General features: G+C 45.0%; 1 protein-coding gene across 4 annotated transcripts in view; it reads left to right on the top strand.

Annotated features, from left to right (window-relative positions):
• Colq (collagen like tail subunit of asymmetric acetylcholinesterase) overlaps positions 1-21,551 on the top strand; it is a 62,920-nt gene extending 41,369 nt beyond the window's left edge. For 3 of the 4 annotated variants that reach the window (XM_048355899.1, XM_048355900.1, XM_048355901.1), the window contains 7 exons: positions 886-966; positions 7,342-7,447; positions 14,782-14,921; positions 15,760-15,879; positions 16,600-16,720; positions 18,512-18,614; positions 20,065-21,551. In XM_048355899.1, coding sequence (XP_048211856.1) covers positions 886-966; positions 7,342-7,447; positions 14,782-14,921; positions 15,760-15,879; positions 16,600-16,720; positions 18,512-18,614; positions 20,065-20,134 — 741 coding nt within the window. In that variant the 3' untranslated portion in view covers positions 20,135-21,551. The remainder of the gene's footprint in view (positions 1-885; positions 967-7,341; positions 7,448-14,781; positions 14,922-15,759; positions 15,880-16,599; positions 16,721-18,511; positions 18,615-20,064) is intronic. The other variant, XM_048355902.1, reaches the window with a different exon arrangement.
• Positions 21,552-24,067: the final 2,516 nt, after the last annotated feature.

Genomic DNA, 24,067 nt, shown 5'->3' with positions numbered 1-24,067 from the left:
ATAATCACATAGAATATTTGGACACACACATATATGAAACATTTTTTGAAACTTAAAACATATATACTTGAGATATCTCTCCCCATAAAAATTGTTTTCTTCTAAATAAAATGGAAGTAAGCTAGAACTCAAAGCAACGTTTACTACATATATAATCTTAAGAAAAAGTCATGAAATAAGCAGAAACTTCTATTATGACAGTAGGAAAAACTGTCTAATCTACTGTGTCAAAAAATCCCATCAATTCTGGGCTGGGAGTATGGCTTAGTGGTAGGTTGCTAGCCTAGCATGTATGAAGCCCTGGGTTAGATTCCTCATCACCACATAAGCAAAAAGCCAGAAGTGGTGCTGTAGCTCAAGAGGTAGAGTGCTAGCCTTGAGCAAAAAGTAGCCAGGGACGGTGCTCCAGCCCTGAGTCTAAGCCCCAGGACTGGCAAAAAATAAAAATAAAATCCCATCAAGTCAATGTATTAAAAAACAAAACAAAGCACTATGTAATATTTCAACTCAAAGAGGAAACCATTAAAATGAATAAAATAACATTTTTCCCAGTCTATAGTGTCACAGACACACGTATGGCTAAAAGACAGAAGCTTTCCACTTTTCCCAAATAGTAGTTTGTCTTTCTTTTGGTCACCAAAATGTCCACTGCCCACAGCACTAAGTAATCTGCTCAGGGTTACCATCTTTCTTTCCTCTACCTTGAAAAATGAGTCTGCCTTTCATGTGACCTCACCGTTCTGCCAAGCTGCCAGGGTGGCCCACCTAGAAAAGACAGAATGATCAAAGGATGTTCCTCATGCTGAGGATTGGATAGAACTACATAAATATGCCACTCCACATACTCCAACTTTTTTTTTCTCTTTTCTCTTTTCTCTTTTCCAGGGTGAAATGGGCCCAAAAGGTGAACCTGGTATAGCAGGACACCGAGGACCCACAGGAAGACCAGGAAAACGAGGCAAGCAGGTAGGGATCGCAGGGTTGACTACCATCAGATGGAACTTTCTGATCTGATGAGTGTGGAGAGACAGGAGAATGAGTTAGTCAGAAGTGTTCCATAGCCCCAAATTCTAGCATCTGAGGGACACCATTTCCAGGAGCTCAGGCTTCCCAGGCTAGACACAGATGAGGATGGAAGGGATAGGATGCTCCTCAAGCCATAAGCAAGAGTGAATCTTCAGTTAATAGGAACAAGTCCATCTTAACCCAGCAATGAGGAGTGAGAGGAAGTTGGGGTCATTTACTCAACTTTTCTATTCAGTGTTCTAAACACAAAAACGTTCCTGGAAGCCAGTCCAGGCATTTCCCAACTATTGAAAGGTCATCTGGGTCTCATGGCAGGATGGAATTTCCCCACACAGTTCCCCAGTTTGTAAGCCATCTTTTTTTTTATTATTAGGTTTGTTAAGGTTTCAGGAAAATTGTTTTGGTTGGCAGGCTCCTAAATTAAGCCAGGCAATAAGTTAGGGAAAGGAAAGAAGACTCATTTGCCTGGGCTGATGCAAGAACTATCTTGAGTACCTCAGAAAAACTTCTGGACTTTTCTCTAGTGGGCAAGTACTCCTGAGAGATGTATTGCATTTTGTTTGCTTGCCTTTCTTCCTTTTCCTTCCCTCCTTCCCTTCCTTTCTCCTTTCCTTCAGTCTTTCTACTTCCTTTCCTTTCTTTTTGTAGACAGGATCTTACTAAGTAGATCAGGATGGTCTGGAACTCACTATGTAGCCTAGACTTGACTCAAATTCACAAGCCTCCTGCCTCAGGCTCCTGAGTGCTGAAATTGCAGGCATGTATCACTACATCTGATCACATTACTCTGTGTGTGTGTGTGTGTGTGTGTGTGTGTGTGTGTGTGTGTGTGTATTCCAGTCTTGGGGCTTGAACTCAGGGCCTGGGGGTCTAGCCCTGAGCTTTTTTGCTCAAGGCTAGCCCCCTGCCACTTGAGCCACAGCTCTACTCCATTTTTTTTTTTTTTTTAGTTAACTGGTGATCAGAGTCTTACAGACTTTCCTGTTCAGGCTGGCCTTTAACTAAGATCCTTAGATTTCAGGTTTCTGAGTAGCTAGGATTATAGTTGTGAGCCACTGGTGGCTGGTTCATATTACTTTTTTTTATTATCAGTTTGTTAGTTTTTTTAAATTTCAGATAGACATCTAAGTTAGCTTTATTTTTAGTAATTTTAATTCAAAAAAGATTAATATATGAATATGTATAGTTGTGCTACGTGTTAATGTTAATGATTTGAATCTCTTAGAAGCAAAATGTTATTTCAAATATACATTAAAACAGTTTTAGCAGACCATGGTGGTGCACACTCATAATCCCAGCACTTAGGAGGCTGGGGCAGAAAGATCTTAAGTTCAAGGATAACCTGGCAAACGTTTTATTATATTTTTAATTGATAGGTCATTACATACATTTACAAGGTACATGGTGATGTTTCATTGCATATATACATTAAAGAATGATCAGATTCAGCTAATTAATGTATCCATTACCTCAAATATTTATTGTTTATTTGTATTGAGGACATTAAAAATCTATTCCGTTCATTGGATTTTTGTTCCCTTCTCTTTATGCAATCATCACAGAAAATTTAGGAAATTCACGAAACTAGGGAGAAAGTCATCTAAAGACCCAACACTGAGGAACATATATGTAACTGCTGGTGATTATAGGGTGATTTGATATATTTCCTTCCAGATTTATTCCTTTTTATACTTTCAAATTGTTTCTTTTATATTCAATATGTAGTTGTTTTTAACTTAAAATCACAACGTGCGCAGTTTTTCTTTTACTTTTGTGTATGTGTGTGAGGTGTGTATATGCCAGTAGTGATGTTTGAACTCAGGTCCTGTGTGCTGCTCCTTAGCTCTTTTACTCAAGACTGGTGCTTTATCCCTTGAGCCATAGCTCTACTTCTGGCTTTTTGGTGGCTAATTGGAGATAAGAGTCACATGAACTTTCTTGTCCAGGCTGGCTTTAAATCATGATCCTCCAGTCTCAGTCTCTTGAATCACTAGGATTATAGGTGAGAGTCACCAGTGCTGCTGTGAAGTTTTTCCTATTAATATTTTTAAACACCTTTTTTACATATCTGCATCATATGTTAGTAAATGAGTAAGCAATACTTTGTTTGAACAAGTAAAGACTGCCTAAACTATATAATGCTGTAAAGGTAGCATCTTTGGGTGCATAGCTTTTTCCATTCTTCTCATTATTTTCTTAGGCTAGCTCCATGGTTCGCAAGCATTAGCTTACATCAGAACTGCTGAGCATTGTCTGATTTCAAATTCCTCACAACAGCTACAGTAGTTACCGTTCGGAGTTTGCCTCTTGACATCCAAGGGCCTAGGCCTTATTACCAAGTATAAAACAATTAGCCTGGAATGAACCTCTTCAGCATGGGTTTTGTTTTGTATCTTATTTTGTGGTTCTAATGGGAAGTCAGGGTTCAAAACCATGGTAACACTATGAAGCTAAATATGGTCTCTTCCTAGTCAGTTTTGAAGTGACACTGATTTCCATCTTGATAATTCAGATTTCATAATAACTTTTGAAGTAACAAAATTTGAGTCTAATTTTCAGTTTAGAAACTGATGGCATGGTCATGACATTACCATAATGCCCTTAAAGCATGGTCCAGAGGGGAAAAATGGAGGAGAAATTGTTCATCATTTTCTTTCCTCCCCATCATTTCTATACAGAATATTCTATGCTTGTACTTTGAGACACCTACTTCTCTGTCCTCTAGTTCCTTTCTAGGGAGGTGTTTATCTTTTTATGGGAGAGCCAGAGTCAGGAAGATTATTTCTTGACTCTGATGTTAGTTCCATTGGGAAAATGGTAAAATGTCCTACTAAAACCACATTAGGGAACTCATAGGAGTGAGGGAATGAGCTCAACCTTTCTAAGAGATGAAGACAAATTATGAGTCTGATTAACAGACATATGTTTCATTCACTTTGAGAGCCTACCCTAGTCCTCTTTTTTTTTCCCAGTTGTGGGACTTGAACTCAGGACCTGGGTGCTGTCCCTGAGCCTCTCTGTGCTCAAGGCTAGCACTCTACCACTTGAGCCACAGCACCACTTCTAGCTGTTTCTGAATAGTTTATTGGAGATAAAAGTCTTACTGACTTTCCTGCCTGGGCTGGCTTTGAACCATGATCCTTAGATCTCAGCCTCCTGAGTAGCTAAGATTACAGGTGTGAACCACCGGCACCTGGCTTCTTTTCACTTGTTAATCTTGAATTCACTTTCTACTGTAGACTCTACATCCAGTAATTGTTAGGCCAGTGGCACAAAGACTTTCTGAAGGTTATTATAAGTCAACTCAAAACCAAGAATCAAAATTCCAGAAAAGCCAGGTGCTGGTGACTTATGCCTATGATTCTAGCTATTCAAGAGCCTGAGATCTGAGGATCATGGTTCAAAGCCAGCCCAGGTAGAAAAGTTTGTGAGACTCTAATCTCTAGTTAACCACCAAAAAGCCTGTAGTGGAGCTGTGGCTCAAGTGGTTGAGCAGGGGTCAAGTGAGAGTATAAAGCCTTGAATTCAAACCCCAACTAGCACACACACACACACACACACACACACATACATACACACACACATACACACACAAGCTAGAAGACATTTCAGTCTAAAATTTCCAAATTTTAGAGATCACTCATCCAGTCTCTTCAGTTTATTTTCTTTCTTTCTTTCTTTCTTTCTTTCTTTCTTTCTTTCTTTCTTTCTTTCTTTCTTTCTTTCTTTCTTTCAGTCCTGGGGCTTGAACTCACAGCCTCAGCACTGCCCCTGGCTTCTTTTGCTCAAGACTAGCACTCTACCACTTGAGCCACAGCGCCACTTCTGGCTTTTCTGTGTATGTAGTACTGAAGAATAGAGCTCAAGGCTTCATGCATGCTAGGCAAGCACTCTACCGCTAAGCCACATTCCCAGCCCTTCAGTTTATTTTCAAGGAAGCTAACAGAGATGGCATTGCTTGTCCAAAACCCCCCAGCTGAGCCAGAGCCCTGGGTCAAAGTGTGGAGACCAGGTTTTCCCCCACTAAACTCTCCCCATCACCATCCTGCTGCAGGCCTTGCCTCTGGGCAGGCTCAGAAAAGCAGCTGTTGTCTTTATATCTTAAAACCTTCCAATTAAGGAGACAGAACAGCTTCTTCCAGAGACACCCTCCAACTTTGTGGCAAATAAGGAATAAGGTGGCTTTTCCTGGAAAGTTCTGCTTAATGAGTTCTACCAAAGACTTTTCTAAGCAGGTAACTAAGAGGCAGAAGACGACTGTACTGCTGGTGTCAGAATCAAGAAGCATTTCCAGCATCTTCAAGCTGTGTACTTCCTGTGCTCAGAGCCAGCTGACCTGGCTGTTAGAAAAACAAGCCTTTCCCATGGCTATATTAAGCTGGTGTGACTTCCTTTGCTGTTCTGGGACCCATCTTGGTTACCGAGTGGAATGCTTCCGCTTGGGCTGAGGCTTAAGTAAGTCCTCCATAAGGAAGGAACTGGAAATAAACTGACCTCACTGGTCCCCTAGTGAGTGTTTAAGGACTCCCCAGGCATTATTACCAAGAGGCCCCCCAAGGCCATGTTGGCAGGATATCAGGTCACATGTTACCATCTTGGTTGAAAATGAGTCCCTGTATGCAGCATCTCAGACCTGGGGACATTTCATCAGATGGGTAGGCTTGCAAAGGCACAAGTGGTGTGGGGAGAGCAAGGCTGATGCTGTTAGGGATTAATCATTGTTCTGACTGCTGTGGGGAAAAGTTATAGCTCACAGCAGCATTGTTTTCTAGGGTTACGTCTAAGCGATCCCTGAGGGGAGCCAAGAACCCCATCTTTGTTCTTGAAGCTCCTGGAGCATGCAGTAAAGAGTATACTCCTACGCAATAGCTGTCACTGAAGCTGTGTTCCTTTAAGCAACTGGGACCTTTTTTCTATGAGAAAAAGACAAAACCAGTCCATGCAGATGTGATGATCAGCTTTGCTCTGTGCGTTTTCACTTATGAACTACTTGGTAGCCTCACAACAAGCCTATGTATGTATTTGTTGGTCCCATTTTACCAAAGGCAAAGGTGAGGCACAAAGCTGAGCATGGTGTTATGTAACTGTAGTCTCAGAACCAGAAGGCTGAGGCAGGAGGAACATGAATGGAAAACTAACCTGGGCTACGTGACAAAATCCTGTCTTAAAAACCAGCAAAAAGTCAGGCACCTGTGCCTCACACCTGTAATCGTAGCTATTCAAGAGGTTGAGGTCTGAGTATTGCAGTTCGAAGCCAGCCTGGGTAGTCACTGAGTCTCTTATCTTCAATTAACTACCAAAAAAAGAAAAAGTCAGAAGGGGAGTTATGGCTCAAGTAGTAGAGTAATAGTGCTGAATACAAAAGCTTAGGCAGGAACAGTAAGTGCCCAGGTCCTGAATTCAAGCTCCAGGACTAGCACCAAAAAGAAAAACCAAACAACAACAACAGCAACAAAAATAAACCATGTAAGGAATAATGAGGGAGGAGGTAACAAGTTGGATAAGAAATATATGCACTGCCTTACGTATGAAACTGTAACCCCTCTGTCCACTTTGACAATAAAGAAATGAAAAAAAACAAAACACCACCTTGAAAAGCAATGACATGCATTTCCCAGGGTTTCCCAGTTGATTTACAGATCAGCAAATCTCCCTTTCCTTTGTATTGTCAGCTTCTTTTCTCCCAATTGGTCTGGGGAAGGGAGGCAAATATGGCTGATCCAGCTCAGTGGAGCTATGTCTCATGGAGAGACATTGATGGAATGACTGTGCTGATAATCCATGCTCTTTCGGTAGCCTAGACTAAATGCCTTCTTCTGATCATAAGGACCAAAAAAAATCTGAATCAAGACTGGAATTTCTGTTTATGCCTCACTTTCTAGGCTGGGAAAGAAGCTGGGTCTCTCCAGAGAGCAATGGGAAGCCAATGAGAACATCTCTTATGGTGAAATGAAAGTGGGACTGACTAGCTGGCAAAAAGCCAGAAATGCAGGCCCACTTCTGCTGTCCCTTTATGCTAAGGATTTACATAAATCCTTTCACTCTTCTAAGCCTGTGTTTCCTAATGCATTCCAGGGCATGACTTGGTTCTTGTCAACAGTCAGGAGCTACACCTAGGTTAGATATGCAAATGTGCAATCAGTATTACGTCCAGTGTCACTTGTTCTAAGCCTTTTTGGAGCTTTTTGGATGAGCTTACAGCCTGCCCTAAGCTCTTGCTCCTAAGTGCTAGATGGTCCCTGAATTAGAGACATGTAGGGGAGGAGGTTTGCCATGCCATAGTATCCTAACAGGCCCTGTCTTTCTCTCTTTCAGGGACAGAAGGGAGATAGCGGAGTAATGGGCCCGCCTGGCAAACCTGGGCCTTCTGGTCACCCTGGCCGTCCAGGCCCTCCGGGACTCCCAGGACCCGCATCTGCAGGTAAGAATGTACTGCTTCACTTGACCTACAGGTCGAACTACCAGCCATCTTCCCCAGAAGGGACACAAGGGTGTGCCAGCAAAGCTCTGCCTTGTATTTCCAGTTAAACTGCCAGAGGCACTATAATAAATCATAATTTCTCCATGATTTGACTCATTCAACTTTTACACAAGAGACACAAATGCTATTCTGGCTTTGTTTTAGCATTTTAGAGAACAGATTGAGAAAAGACCCAGGGGGAAAATTATATTGTTTGTATCATTTCATCATATGTCATTACATTGGTGGTGTCATTTCACTTTCAATGAAAAAGGCATATATTTTTATCTTATTCTAAAAAAAAAGTGTTTCATGGCTCTAAAGAATTCTCTTTATATATAAATATATTTTTTATTATCAAACTGAATTACAGAGAGGTTACAGTTTCATACATTAGGCATTGGATACATTTCTTGTACTGTTTGTTACCTCGTCCCTCATTCCCCCCTCCCCCTCCCTTTCCCTTCCCTCCCCCATGAGTTGTTCAGTTGTTCAGTTCATTTTCACCAAACAGTTTGTAAGTATTGCTTTTGTAGTTTGTCTTTTTTTACCCAGTGTCTCTCGATTTTGGTATTCCCTTCCAATTTCCTGGTTCTAATACCAGTATACCCGGTTTCCAATATACTCAGATAAGATACAGAGATAGTGTAGGTACGACCACAGGAAGGTGATACAGGAATATCATCAATAATAGAGGCTACAGTTACATATGGCACGTTGAAAGTAGTTACAACTGTGATATAACAATCGTTTCCATAACATGGAGTTCATTTCACTTAGCATTATCTTATGTGTTCATAAGGGTATAGCTATTGGGCTCCTGTGATCCTCTGCTGTGACTTGCCTAAACCTGTGCTAATTATTCCCTATAAGGGAGACCATAGAGTCCATGTTTCTTTGGGTCTGGAACACTTCACTTAGTATAACTTTTTCCAAGTCCTTCCATTTCCTTACAAATGGGGCAATGTCATTCTTTCTGATAGAGGCATAAAATTCCATTGTGTATATGTATCACAGTTTCCTGATCCACTCATCTACTGAGGGGCATCTGGGTTGGTTCCAGATTCTAGCTATGACAAATTGTGCTGTGATGAACATTGTTGTGCTGGTGGCATTACTGTGATTTTGTTTGTGGTCTTTGGATAGATACCCAAAAGTGGGGCTGCTGGGTCATAGGGGAGTTCTATGTTTAGCCTTCTGAGAAATCTCCATACCGCTTGCCAGAGTGGCTGAACCAGTTTACATTCCCACCAACAATGAAGTAGGGTTCCCTTTTGGCCACATCCCCTCCAACAGTTGTTATTGTTAGTTTTCTTGATATAGGACATAAAGAATTCTCTTAAACCCAGGAGTAAAGACAGTTTTGCAGTTTTCTGTCTAACACAGTGTGACCAAAGAGTCCTTATTTGCATTGATAGAGGACAGATTTACTAAAAAGAAATCAAAAGTCTATTACCGAGGAAAAAAATATAGATATGTTGTTACCTTGTTTTTGCCTTTTAAAATATGCTTATCTAAGCCCTTTATTTCATACCCAGAGCATGAACACATCATCTGTATAAAAGCATTTCCCAGTCTGTCCTTAGTTATGCAATAGAGATCAAGAGAAATTTTATTACAGTTTTTTTTCTTAAGAAACTGAAGATACAAAACCCCAAGTATGCTTTCCTCCCTTGTTTATGGGAGGCACATTTACAGCCCCAACATGGGATGGGCATGATATTCCCTTAAAACCGTGAAACTAAATTAAAGTTGACTTTGAGATTCCAGTCTGCCAAGATGCCAGGAAAATTCAAATTGCAAGTATTATTGGAGTTCTTTCCACTTCTCCAACTTCCACAAAAGGGTTGGACAAAGACCCCATTGAATTGTAGTCAAAAATATCAGGGAAAGTCTTTTGGTTTACCCTTTGTTCATCTATTGTCTAAAATGCATGGCGACTGCTCTTCTCTCGCCTCTTGAGTATCACAGCATCCTGGTCTCTTTAGCCATCTATTCAAGGAACATCACAACCATTCTCTTGGTATTTTTGTTTTGAGACAGTCTTATTCTGTAGTCCAGCCTGCCTCTTGTGTCAAACTCCTGCTTGGATTATAGGGGTGTAATATCACATCTACTCACAACCATTCTTTCTAAGGCTGTGTCTCTTCCTAGCACTCAGAAGGCTGAGGCAGGAAGATGGAGATCTAGAGGCCAACCTGGACAATATATCAAGACCCTATTTAAAAAGGTGAGAGACACAGACTTAAAGACAGAGAATGGAGGAAGGAGAGAAAGAGAAAGAAAGAAGGAAGGAAGGAAGGAAGGAAGGAAGGAAGGAAGGAAGGAAGGAAGGAAGGAAGGAAGGAAGGAAGGAAAAGATTTTTTTAAAGCACTGCACATATCTAAGAAATTATCACAAGGAAACTCCCTTGTACTGTTAATACATGTTAATAAAGTAGTTTATTTCCAAAAACAAACAACTGCTGGGCTCCAATGGCTCATGCCTACAGTCCTAGCAACTCAAAGGAGGCTAAGATCTGAGGATCTGGTTCGAAGCCAGCCTGGGCAGAAAAGTCCATGAGACTCACATCTCCAGTTAACCACCAAAATGAAGGAAGTGGAGCTGTGGCTCAAGTTGTAGAGCACTAGCAAAAAAGCTCAGGGACAAGCTGGAAGTGGAAGAAGCCCAGGGACAGCACCCAGGCCCTGAATTCAAGCCCCAAGGACCAACAACAACAAAAAGTAACAGAAGGAAGTGGCACTATGGCCCAAGTGGTAGAGCCACTAGCCTTGAGGACAAAGAAGCTTAGGGACAGAAACCAGGCCCTGCGTTCAAGCCCCACAACTGACAAGAAAAAAAAAAAAAAGCAATGAATTGGATCGAAGTACATTATATGCACCTGTAAATATGATGAAATAACCTTTGTATAATTTATTTCTGCTAATAAAAATTTAAAGGAAAAAAAAAAGCTCAGGGACAGTGCCTAGACCCTGAATTCAACCCAGGACCAACACCTCCTCCCCCCCCAAAAAATCACAACTCATTCTCAGGAAGAATATGTATAATATGAACCTCTGCCCCAAATCCATCTTGTATCCTTGGGTTCTACAGACCACATGTTAAAGCCTTAGAGAGAGAGAGGACTCCCACAAGGTCACCAAGCTGGCTGGTGGCCACACTGGTCCAGCATCAATTTGGGGCTCTCTGGGCAAAGATGAAGAACAGGCTCCTCTGGCTTCAGGAAGTAGTATTGAGCTGAGGTGAGGATGCTCAGGTTGCCATGCCCACAAGTCATCCTGGCAGGAGCAGGTAGGATATCCAATACCACTAACAGCTGGGAGGAAGCATCAAGGAAACTGCAGCAGTGGCAGCGGGCACCTTGCCACATCCTGTCAGATGGCTTCCTTAGGTTCTGGTGCCCAGTGCCCTAGAGCTGGCTGAGGAAGTGAGAAAGGATGGGACTTTTTAAATTGCCCAACTTATAGGGAAAAGAGGCTGTGGAAGGGGAGAATAAAGACAGAATGCCTTTAGGACCTAATTTGCAATCATCAAATTACAAAGTTGGCTGCATCTTTCCTGAACCCAGGCCTGCAGTAAGTGAATCCATGTGGCACTTGGGACTTGCCAGCTTCCTCCGAGTATCTCTGTTCTTGGACTTTGTCTTTTGAATGGAACGTGCTAGATCAAACATGAGTTCAAATCTCAACCTCACCACTAATTAGCCAGAAAGTCAGTCAGATTCTAGCCTGTCTCTGAGGCCATGGTTCTGGGGGCACCATGGTGTCACAAAGCCCTCCAGAAGGCTGATCCAATGCCTCACTCACACTCCTAGTCCCAGAGCATGCCACTTCATTTCCCCAGGACTCTCTGGGGCTGCTGGGATTCTCATGTCACCCAGCTCTTTTGAAAATATCAAAACGAGTGGCACTCTTCCCACAGAATGGTATTCACATGTCCTGTGAGAATCAGCAGCTATAACTTGGCATAAGATATTGTCATGCCTTCCTTCCCTGCCTGCTGTTCACATTCTGGTTTGGGGGGTCTTTCCACTGGCATCTTTTTCTCCAGCTTTAGCTGCTTCCTTATGCTCCTGACCAGATCTCTCCCCTGGGGTCATTGCATTCCTGCCTTTCTGTAATGTACAAATGGAGCTCCCAACCCCTGCTGCCCAAGATATTCTCTGAGACCAATGACCATGGTCTCTGACACCCTCTTATTTTTCTCTTTTCAGTTCCTTCTTCTTTGTTCTTTCTTCTTCTTGTTGCATGGCTCCTGCTCCAGCATTTTTCTATCAGCCAGAGTATGAATTATAACCCTTTCCAAAAACCTTTGCCCTCCAATTCATTTACATACATTTATTCATTCTATTGTCAAACACATAGCATGCTGGGGCATGTGTCAAGGCCAGGTAGATGACACCAGTCCCAGCCCTGCCCTGTGGATGTTTAAGTTCTATGGGAGGAGAGAATATCACGGAGAAGTACTGTGAAGAACAGACATAAGGAATTTAGACACAGGGGGAAAATTCAAAAAGACTTTCCTGGGAGTTGATATTTGAACCAGATCATAAGGAACTGAAGAGGCCTCTGAGGACAGGAAGATGGGGCATAAGGGAAATGATCTGGCTGATAGAGTCCTGTGCAACTCCCATTTCCTTAGACTGGTAGGCCTCAATTATAGTGCACATTGGAAACATCTTGAGAACTTTTGTGTGTGTGTGTGCTGGTCTTGGGGCTTGAACTCAGGGCCTAGGTCGTGTCCCTGAGCCTAGGCTGGTGTTCTACCACTTGAGCCAAAGCTCCACTTCCTGCTTTTTTGATGCTTAGTTGGAGATAGGAATTTCACAAACTTTCTTGCCTGGGCTGGTTTCAAACTCTGATCCTCACATCTCAGCCTCCTGAGAAGCTAAGATTTTAGGCATGAGCTACTGGTGCCTAGCCAAGAGATCTTATAAATTTATAGGTGCCTAGGGATGAAAGTATACTCAGTGGAAAAGTGTTTATCTAGCATGTGCAAGGCCTTTGGTCCAATCCCAAGCACAGAAGAAAAAATGAAAAGAGAGATAAGGGTGTAGAGCATTGATCTAGCACACACTGGACCCTATTATATCCCAAATAAATAAATGAACAAATAAATAAATTTGTGTATTTCTAGATTCTGTTCTTAGAAATGTGTATGTGCCAGGTGCTGGTGGTTTACACCTGTAATCCTAGCTACTCAGGAGGCTCAGATCTGAGGATCATAGTTCAAAGACAGTCTGGGCAGGAAATCCGTGAGACTCTTATCTCCAATTAACCACCAGAAAACCAGAAGTGGTGCTGTGGCTCAAGTGGTAGAATGCTAGCCTTGAGCTGAAGAGCTCAGTGACAGCGCCCAGGCCCAGAGTTGGAGGACCATGACTGATAAAAAAAAAAAAGAAAAAGAGAGAGAGTGTGTGTGTGTGTGTGTGTGTGTGTGTGTGTGTGTGTGTGTGTGTGTGTGTCCAGGGCTTCGGGACTGGCTGGCCAGCACGCTACCACTTTAGCTAGGCCATATTCTTCTTTTTTTGTTTTTTGCCAGTCCTGGGGCTTGAACTCAGGACTTGAGCACTGTCCCTGGCTTCTTTTTGCTTGAAGCTAGCACTCTGCCACTTGAGCAACAGAGCCACTTCTAGCTTTTTCTGTTTATGTGGTGCTGAGGAATCAAATCCAAGGCTTCATTCATGCTAGGCAAGCACTCTAACACTAGGCCACATTCCCAGCCCCCTAGGCCATATTCTTTTTTTTTTTTTTTCCAGTCCTGGGGCTTAGACTCAAGGCCTGAGCACTGTCCCTGGCTTCTTTTTGCTCAAGGCTAACACTCTGCCATTTGAGCCACAGCACCACTTCTGGCTTTTTTCTGTATATGTGGTGCTGGGGAATTGAACCCAGGGCTTCTCTTGCCACTAGGCCATATTCCCAGCCCCCTAGGCCATATTCTTAGTAGTTAGTGTTGATTGAACTAGTCTGGAGTATGTCCTGAGCAACATGGCCTTTAAAAAGTGAACATGGTAGTGTGCACATGTAGTCCTCGCTATTCAAGAGGCTGAAGCAAGAGGATCACTTGACCCCAGAAATCTGAGACCAGGCTTGGCCATATAGTGAGACCTGATCTTTTTACTTAAAATTCGAAATAAATCAAAGTATTCATGACTTTGTACAATTAATTTGTGCTAGTAAAATATTGTTTAATTAAAAAATCAAAGTAAATGTAAGGACTACTACCCTAGCAGCTCTAGCTACCCTAGCAGCAGGAGTGAGTTTCCTGATCATAAGTTTTCAGGATACATCCTGACTTTTATCACAGAAATGTGAGTGAGGTGAGCATTTACAAATGTCCCATATTCTTTCAGGAGACATAAAAAAACACATCCAGAAATTCCTCTATAATTATAATTATTGTTGTTGTTATGATTATTATTGGTGGTACTGGAGTTTGAACACTGGGTATGGGCTCTTCCCTGAGATTTTTGCTAGCACACTACCACTTGAGCCACAATACCACCTCTGGCTTTTTCTGAGTAATTTATTTAATGATTTATAAGGGCCTCATGAAGTTTACTGGCTGGGCTGGCTTCAAACTGCAATCCTCAGATCTCAGCCTCCTGACTAGTGTAGTGTTACAGGCATGAGCAACAAGTGCCTGGCTTGTAATTATTCTTTATATAAGGAAAAGATAACTGGATGCTGGTGGCTTCACCTGTAATCCTAGCTACTCAGGAACTTAGATCTGGGGATCCCAGTTGGAAGCCAGCCAGGCAGCCTTGAGAGGAAAAGCCAAGCAAAAGCACAAGACTCTGAGTTCAAACTCCTGTACTGGTACAAAAAAAAAAAGATTTAAAACCATAAAATCTATCCATCAGTAATATATTTATCTACAAAAATCCCCCTGTTAACATTAATCTAAACCAAAAAGACATTGTTTTACTCCGACAAGGAAATCTATAAATGGACAATAGCTGGCTTTGGTTCCACCTTTATCACAGTCAGAGTCCCAGGCCCTGTGTCCCTGCACACTTGCTTTTATTATTACGGTTGCAATATGGCTGCTGCAGCACCAGCTACCTTATCTGTCTGTAAGGCAGGAATGAAGGGAATTCCATGTCTTACCAGCTATTTCGCTCCTCATCATTTCCACATCTTGGGTCAAAATGATCTCTCTGAGCCTCTCCCTTAGGCCTGTGCTGACATGTGTAGATGTCAGATGACTCTAACCACAGGTTCATTGTGTCTCCCCGAGTGATCTGGTTTTCTCTTTCTTGGCTCTAGTAACACAGAAGTCTGTTGCTTTCTAGGACAACTTGTAATGGGACCCAAGGGAGAAAGAGGATTTCCAGGGCCTCCAGGCAGATGTCTTTGTGGACCTCCTGTGAATGTGAATAACCCCTCCTATGGGGAGTCCATATATGGGTCCAGTTCCCTGCGAGTTCCTGCGGTAAGGCTCTTTGGGGTGCAGCTTGAGGTGGGTGCTCATGGACTCCTCTTACCTGTTTCGCACATCTTTGTGTTTCACTATAGCCACATTATAGAAAGTTATAAGATAGGGGATAATTAAAAGAAGAAAACCAAATTGTTTATTTGGCTATGAGTCATTAGAGGCAATTTCTTTGCTTCTGTTTTTTGAAGTGTCACTTTGATATGGTTCAAGTTATATTGTATAAAAATGTTATGCTCTAACTTCTTAGGTGAAATCTCACTGTGTTTTCACATGCTATAAATTAAACTTTTTATTATGGAAAATTTCAAGTAAATGTTAAAACAGAACAAGCAATGGGATGAATCCTAACCTTAACAGCAATAATTTGTGGTTAGCTATGAGTCGTTTTGCCTTGGTGCCCACTCTTTTCTCGCATACCTCCCTTGCGTCATCGTGCCATAAGCCCTGCACATGGTTTCATCATAAGCATCACTTGAATGGATGCACATGGCGCCATCCATTGGGATGCTTTCTATGACTTATTTAACCAGTGCCCAAACTTCGCATTAAGGTAAATAATAGAAGAACAAACATTTTCGAATACATTCCTTTTCTCAAATTACTCAACTAAATGAATCACCTTTTAAGTCTTAAGGATGTCTATAATGTTGGAAAAGATTAAATCATGGTGAATATTGAATTTCAAACTCAGACATCAGGAAGTGGCCGGAGAAGGTGTGGTCAGAACAATGGAACACAGTGGCCTATGCAGCCATTTCCCATTGCCACCTCCTCCAGCTTTCTCTGCCTATGGAGAATTGTTTCCTGGGATACTCACCAATGTGTTCTCTGGCAGATTTTTGTGGTCAATAACCAGGAGGAGCTTGAGAGGCTGAACACCCAAAATGCCATTGCCTTCCGCCGAGACCAGAGATCCCTGTACTTCAAGGACAGCCTTGGCTGGCTTCCCATCCAGGTATTCTGAGGCCCTTAGGATATCTCTCTCACAGGTCCTCAGCTGACAGAGAGGCACACCCATTAGAGGAAAGGAAGGGGGCTGGGCACAATGAGGCATGCCTATAATCCCAGCTATTTTGGGAGGCAAGACATCAGGAAGACCAAAGTTTGAGGCAAGCCCTGGCAAAAAGTATGAGATCCTATCTGAAAAAAATAAAGTGAAAAAGGGCTAATGGTTTGCTTCAAGAATTAGAGCACCTCCTAATCAATTGTTAGGCCCTGATTCAAACCATAGTATCACCAAATATTTTATGTGTATATATAATATACATTTCATATATAGGTATATACACATATATATGTATATGTGTGTATATTATATATGAAAGGAAGAAAAGGCCAAACAGCTAGGCCTGAAAAGAATGTGTACAACCTGTCTCCACTGAAGGGCTAGTGATGCTCTCTTAGACTTTTCTGAGCAGCTGTGTTCCCAAGCCCCAAAACAAGCTCCTCTCCAACCAAGCTCCCAGACCATGCCCTGTGATACTGAATGCTGACTTATCTGGGCCCAGCATTCTTCTGACCACAGAGCTCATAGTGGGTGGGTGACAAACCAAGAGTACCCCTCCCAGGAGGCCCCCTGGTCCAGAGCCTCTGTCCCCAGAGCAGGGGCCTCCTTGCTCTTCAGCTGCCTGGGCATTGCCACCTCCCGGTTAATGATGTATGTTTCTTTGGCCAGTTGACCCCTTTCTACCCTGTGGATTACACCGTAGACCAGCATGGCACCTGTGGGGACGGGCTCCTGCAGCCTGGGGAGGAGTGTGACGACGGTAACCACTATACGGGTGATGACTGCATCAGTGAGTATGCCCCTGCCAGGGAGGACCCCACTAGGTAGGGTGGCACTAGCCCTGGACACCAGCTATGGGGACTGGGACCAATCTAAGCCCAGAAAGAGTGTCCTGGATGCCATGGAACCCTTCCTCCCAATTTCAAGCCACCTGTTGACGGTTCTACCACCCAAACACATCGGTGAGGTGGGTGACAAGGTCTTGCCCCATGGGAGTGCCTTCCTTACCCCAGGTCCTTGCTTGTCTCCCATCCCACTCCCTGGCACAACCCAGGTTCTAGGCTCCAAAGGGGAAGGTAGTGTGATCAGCCTTTACTTTGAATGAAGGAATAAAAGGCAAAAGGAAGAGGCCACATCTGTGAGCCAGGACCCCTTGCCAGGCGGGCACTCCTCTAGTCGCCAGCCTCGTTCTCTGAGGCCGGCTGCCAGTGCTGCCTCCAGGTGGGTGGGAGGGTGCTGGGGCAGCACCACCCTGGATGGTTTGCTTTGACTTTTTTTAATTATTCAAATGACCAAAGTGAGGGTGAGATGGAAAACAGAGTTTTGATGCAGACTCTGGTTGCCTCCATGCTACGTAGTAAGCCATACTGAGGGTTGTTTACAGCAAGCCTCACTTTCCTAGACTGTGAAATGGGTACCACGGGGCAGTGACACAAGTATTTAGAGACGCTTTAAGCTGCCTTCATGTGCTGGTATCTGGATGTAGTAGGGTTTAGCATGCAGTCACTGAATCTATCCATGACTTGGTCTGTTCAGGGGTCAAGAGTGGGCATGTGTGGCTGCAGAGGATGATGTGACACCCAAGGTGGACACAGGGGAGATGAAACCGGTCTCTTGGGAGGGCTGCACTGACCCCCCCCCCAGCAACTCCCAGGGCACAGCCTCTAATGTTCTGGCTTTGCCTGGAGTCCATTCCACACTGGCACAGCCACAGGGCTGGGCTCTCTTCTGGTGGCTCTCGCCTATAATCTTAGCTATTCAGGAGACTGAGATCTGAGGATCGCAGTTCAAAGCCAACCCAGGCAGGAAAGTCTGTGAGACTCTAACTAACCACCATTTTTTTTAAGGGCTGGAAGTGGAGCTGTGGCTCAAGTGGTAAAGTGCTAGACTTGAACATAAAGACTCAGGGCTCACTCCCTCAATTTAAGCCCCAAGACTGGTACCAAAAAAAACAAAAAGTGAGGTATGAGACCAATGTGGTGGCATACACCTGTAATCCCAGCACTTAGGAGGCAGACTCAAGGCTAGTCTTAGCTACATAGGGAGCCAATGTCTAAAATAAATAAATAAATAAATAAATAAATAAATAAATAAATGAAAATGTAGGTGGGGGTCCTACTCCTTGTGTGAGAATACAGGTCTTTCTGTGGGCTCCTGTGGCTCCCCGGAGAAACAACCAGGGTCTGTCCGCATCACCCCTCTAGGAGTTCTCTCCTGACAGGTGAGAATCACCATGTACTCTCACTGGGGCCTGACACCCCAGTCTCCCCCCTTATCTCGTGGGAACCCCACAGCAGGCCTGTGAGAGGTGGGCAGCTTTGCAGATAAAGACTTAAGAGACTCCCTCAGCCAGCAGATGGCAAGGCTGGTTGGAGCCCGGGGCTCCTTCTCCTGTTCCAGGACCTGTGGCTGTGGGCGTGTGGTCTGCAGGGCCTGGCTCTGGGAATCTGAAGCCAGTGGCGGTTGGGCCTAGGTGGGTACAGTGCTCTGGCTCACAGTGTCCTTACAGGCTTAGGCACGTCCTGCCTTGTTTTTCCCTGCCCCTTCTCAGAGCCTCGTCCTTGTCCTTGTGTCTCCTCAGGCTGCCACCGGGCCTACTGTGGAGATGGTTTCCGGCACGAGGGCGTGGAGGACTGTGACAGCTCTGACTTTGGCTATCTAACATGCGAGACCTATCTCCCAGGGTAGGGAAGACATCTCCCTCCTCCCTTTCCATCCTTTTCTCCTCCCACTCCCTTTCACAAGTATTCTCAGTGCTACTCATGATCCTGATATGACTAGACATTGAGGTACAGCACATAGTCTCTGCTCCCTAGCATTCTCTGTTCAGTGGGAAGCTAGTAATCACATAATCCCTGTGTGGCTTCAGTCAGAGCCCCATTCACACCCTGGAGCCTGTGATGACACAGTCACCAGCTCTGCCCTGGGCCCGGAGGGGAGTGGCAGTGTGTGAGTTGTAGTTACTATGGCCACATCAAGTGTGCTAGTGTCCTGGCCTCCATGTTGACCTCTCCCAGGCCACCTGAAAGCCACAGACCCTAAGAGACATGGATTCCATGTCCAGAATGCAGCCTGGACATGCCTACATTGGCACCTTGTTTCCACTCATCATCACAAAGCCAGTGTTGTAAAATGTTCTGGGGAAGACACGAGGCTACTTGCTTTTACCCAATCTATGCCCAACAATGTCTGCAGATTCCTTAGATCTCTTGCTTCCTCATGAGTTTAGCCTCCTGTGCTTTTGCTGCCAGGCCTTCAGCAGCACCAGGGCACAAACTCCATGCTCATCCCTCTCTTGCTCCCATTCTGCTTTCTCACATTCAGCATATTCACTCAGGCTGGAGGATCGCAGGCCTGTAGTCATTCAGACTCCAAGCCTGTTAGGATCACTCAGGACCCTGCTGGACATGTGTCTGTGGGTACTGCCCATGGCCTGAAAGAACATTCCTCCCAACAGAACCTTCCAGAGAGCTGGCCATGCTGAGCTACTCAATGGTTCTAGGGAAACCTGACTGGAGATCATCTGACATCACTGTAGTCACTCCCTAGTCCCTGGAAGTCCCAGAGGGTGCTAGTGAATGTGTTATTGTGCATAAGACGCTGTCTCGGATTATCATCTGGGATTGCAGAAGCCTAGACTATACTCCATTGGATTTGGCTGTTCGGATTCAAATCATTCGAATTTTAAATGGCCATAATTCTAGGGCTCAATAACCATACCTGGCCAGCGCATCTCTTGGCCGACACTGATACAGAACATTAGCATCAGGACCATTGGACAGTACTGGAAAGCCTTCAGGCTTTGAGAAGGGGGTTATTATTGTTAGAGGTCATGTTCACAGCAGGACTAACAATTCCTCCCACCCAAATCTCTCCACTGGGGCCTGGGGGAGGAAAACCCCAGACCTGCCTCAACTTTCCTGAGCCCTGTGCTGCAAATGCAAATGAGAATGAGGACATTTTCCTAAAACCCTCAGCCTTGATACGGTAGTAGCAGCAACTTCTGTTTGATGCAATTGGACCAAGTGTCTCCAGAGGTAGCCTTCCAGAACCTTCCCTCAGAGCTGGGCAGGAGCGTCCCAGCTTCAGCCCCAGCCCTGTGTCTGCCCTGACCTTTGTCTCTGCCTCTCTCAGGTCATATGGAGACCTGCGGTGCACCCAGTACTGCTCCATCGACTCTACACCCTGCCGCTACTTCACCTGAGGGTGTGAGGAGCAGGTGGGCTGCAGCCAACCTACTGGCAGCAGCTCCTCTACCCTCATCAAGCTGGCCTGGTGCTCTCCCAGCCCCGTGGTCACCAACCTCCGTGTGACACCAAACAAGGATGAATTCCTGCTGCTAAGATATACTTTGGACGACTCAGTCCACCTGGAAGAATTTAGGACCACTGCATCCTGTCTTAATCCAAAGTACCAGAAACCTGCCACATGCCCACCCTGAGACCTGCTCCCCTTCTCTACCATCTGGCCAAACCGCTGGCTAGAATGTCCCTCTCACATCTGGAATGTTCCCGGCCCAGGCTGTGGACTTGGCTTAGCACTGTTAGACAAACGGAAACCAGCTGAGCTGTTGTAGTTTGTTCTCATCCTTTTGGGGGGTCTGGTGTTCCAGGCTTCCCTGCTCCTTGGACCTCCGTGCCTGAAGGCATTCTTGCCCAGGGTGGCCAGTGATCTCTTCTCCCAAGGCCTGGCCACCACAAAGCCAGGAGGTGAGTACAGCCTTGAACCAGCTGAGGACATTTCAACTGGCCTGAGCCTGGCCCAGCCTCAAGTGACTGGGGCTCATCTGGGATGAGACCCAACTGTGAATAAAGTACTGAGGAAGCCACAAGACGCTGCTCATGCCTGTTCAGAGGGCTGAGGCACAGCTGGGTTGCTTGCTACGTGAACAATAGCAGAGCAGCAGCCCTTCTCTTCCTGCCAGTTCTTGTATTCAAATCCCTGGTGCCATCGTGACCTCATGGCTGTCTTTGCACTTTGACCTCTGTCTCACACATACCCTTCATGTCTATCTCTTACTGGAGAGACCTGCTCACAAGCCCACACCTGAGCCAATGTTGCTGTTTCCTTGTCTTTAGAAATTAGAATCCTGGCTTTCCCCATCTAGAACTCCATTGCTGAGTTCAGCCTTGGCAGAGACTGTGTCCTGGGTGTCATCTCCTTGCTCCCTGCTCTCCTCGGAGTGCTCTGAGACCCCTTTCCTGTCCGTGCTCATGTCTGTGTGCCTGAGTTCTTCCTTTCCTATAGGCTCCTTGGTCCTGCATGGCTGATACTGCCTTTGCTCACCACCCTTCTTGAGTGAGACACAGCTTTATTTTGAAAAGACATCTCCAGGGCTTCTTCTTGTTACTGGATGGCTGCAGGTCAAAGCTATTCAATGATCCTGAGTCATGGAATCCAGGAGGCAGGCACTTCAGGCCCGAAAATCATCTGGAGTAGTCTGTAGGTGAACAATCTCTGCCAAGGTGACATTAGCCCCCAGAGTTGTGGCTTTAGAGACAGTCACTTTGGCCAGTTGGTTCCTTTAGCCAACATGGCCAATTCTTGTCCTGGGGAGATGTTACTTTCATGCTGCCTCCATGACCACAATGGGGCTTCTGGATGGGAAATTAAGAAATAAAGGCAACTCCTTGCTGTGACTCACTCTTCCTTGGGAAGACAAGGCTGGTGTCTTGGCACTGCTAGATAAAGTGAGGCGACTGTGTTCGAGTCTGCTTCCTGGACTCTGGGGAGGACCCTGGAAGGTGGAGGCATTCTGGCAGCCTCAGGGTGCAAGGCAGATAACAGGCTGAGAGTGGCAGTGGGACTTTCCCGAGGTCACAACCATGATGAGAATCCATGACTACCTAGAGACCTGAAAGAGAAGGCTGCTGTCCTGGGTCCCATACGTTGGTCCTCCTGTGGCCTGACCCTCCCCACAGGCAGGGAGTCTGTGGGACTGAGGTGCAAGGTCCATGGAATCTCATAGGCCTCTTCCTAGAGCACATACTCCAGGTCCCCCTGAGATCACAGGTCAAAACCACAGTTCTAAGCTTGCTCCCAGGGCCTGGGCAGGCCTCTTCCCTACACCTGTCCTCCTCAGTGTGCCCTGCACACGCCTCCAGGACAAAGAAGTATCCAGGAGAAGCTAGCTATTTGTAGGGGTTACATATCGCACTGGGACATGCAGGCTGGAAACTCCATAGAAGCACAGGGACCCCTCTCAATGTGGGATGGAGCGGGATATGGAAAAGAAGATGGCCAAGCTAAGGACTGGGCCTTGCCTCCTTGGGCTTTCATATGCAACTGTAGTATACAAATGCTCATAGATACACTTGCTCTTCTGATCTCCATGTGGAAGAGTTGCAGAGGTAACATGATAGAACATTCATTGAACTAATAGTTTCTTAGTTTGATGATAATGTGAATGTTCAGGCATTTGTGTGTCATATAGCATTTGAGTGTCTGCTTATCTCTAGACCCAGAGTACTAGGAGTGTGCCCATCTCCTGCTATGCCAAGGGAGGGTTCTGAAAGGCTCAGACATGAATGGATTCAGTTATAAGCTTAATGAATCTATAATTAATAATAATAACCCTGCCCCTCATACTGTGAAATGGAAAGCAGAGATCAGGGAAGATGGGGGTCCCCTACCCCTTCATCCCTGCCTTGGAAAGCTAGCTCCATGATGCACAGATGGAGGAACCCTTCCTGTAAGTAGGCAAGACATGCATAGGTTAAAACCAAGAGCTCAGCCATGCTGCATAAGTGTTCCCCAAGATGATCTCTGGCCAGTATGAAATTGAGGACCTCAGTGTAGTGGGAGGAATACTTAAAGGGGAGTCCAAGTACCTGAGTTCAAACTCAACACATCACTTCGCATAGTCTAAACTCCCTCTCCTGAAAGAGATTTTAGACAGGGTTTAATGTCTAACATGTCTTCCAAGTCTGTCAGCTTTGGAGTGTGGCCTCTGCCCTGTAGCTGACAGGGCAGTCCTGAGGACTGAGGCAGTCCTCAGCTGCTTCTGACCAGGGCTGTCACATGGCATGGCTGAAAATATAGCAGAATTTTCATCAATATTGTTAGTAAGAATATGAGTATTTGCCAATCCAGATGCTACCTCACAGTGGTATTTATCAGTGCTCTAAAGTCCAGTGGTAAGGTTGCTACTCAGGAGGCTAAGATCATGGTTCAAAGCTAGCCCAGGCAGGAAAGTCCTTGAGATTTTTATCTCCAATAAGTTACAAAACAAAAACAAAAAAAGCTGGGCACTGGTGGCTCACTCAGGAGGCTGAGATCTGCAGAATCATGGTTCAAAGCCAGCCAGGACAGGAAAGTCTGTGAGACTCTTATCCCCAATTAATCACTAGAAAACCAGAAGTAGAGCTGTGACTCAAGTGGTAGAGCACTAACCTTGAGCAAAAAGAAGCTCAGAGACAGTGCTCAGGCCCTGAGTTCAAGCCCCAGGACCAGCACCTGGCTACACGTGGCCCCAGAGCCTGATTTTCTGGAGACTTGGAGCTGAGGTAAGTCTGGAGGGTGGTTACCTGAAAAGCCCTATCAGGACTTCTGCATCTAGGTTGGAAATAGGAGACAGCTTCTCTGTGTGCCAGTGACTCACACCCAGCTCTTCCATGCAAGAAGAGACTGCCTTATTCTTACTGATTATTCTGGGTTTCCAGGTGCAGAGATTGAGCAGCCTAGGTTTGTAGACAGAATTTTCCAATAAGTTGTCTCAAGGGTCTTGGAGTAACAAAGCAAGGCTGGGGTGGCACTGGAAAGAGTGCAGTAATCATTAAGAGAAAGAAGCTGCTAGAACACTTAACAACTGAGGCGCTTTCATAGGGAGGCCTGTGCTTCTATCAATATTGTGGGTGCCCTTCCCAATAGTACTGCGATGGCAGGGCCATGGGGCACAAGGGTTCTTCTCTCAGTCTGGCGTGTGTGTGTGTGTGTGTGTGTGTGTGTGTGCGTGCGCATGTGCACATGCATGTGCATGCATGCACATGTGTGCCTGTGTGCACTGGTCCTGGGGTTTGGACTCAGAGCCTGTCTCTGAGCTTTTCTGCTCAAAGCTAGTGCTCTACCACTTGTGTCACAGCTCTACTTTTCGCTTTTTGGGTAGGTAATTGGAAATTAAGTCTCACTGACTTTTCCT

This window comes from Perognathus longimembris, chromosome 10 (genome assembly GCF_023159225.1).
Source record: "Perognathus longimembris pacificus isolate PPM17 chromosome 10, ASM2315922v1, whole genome shotgun sequence".
Taxonomy (NCBI): domain Eukaryota; kingdom Metazoa; phylum Chordata; class Mammalia; order Rodentia; family Heteromyidae; genus Perognathus; species Perognathus longimembris.
The sequence above is the reverse complement of the archived record's forward strand: the minus strand, read 5'-3'. Positions and strand labels throughout refer to the sequence as shown.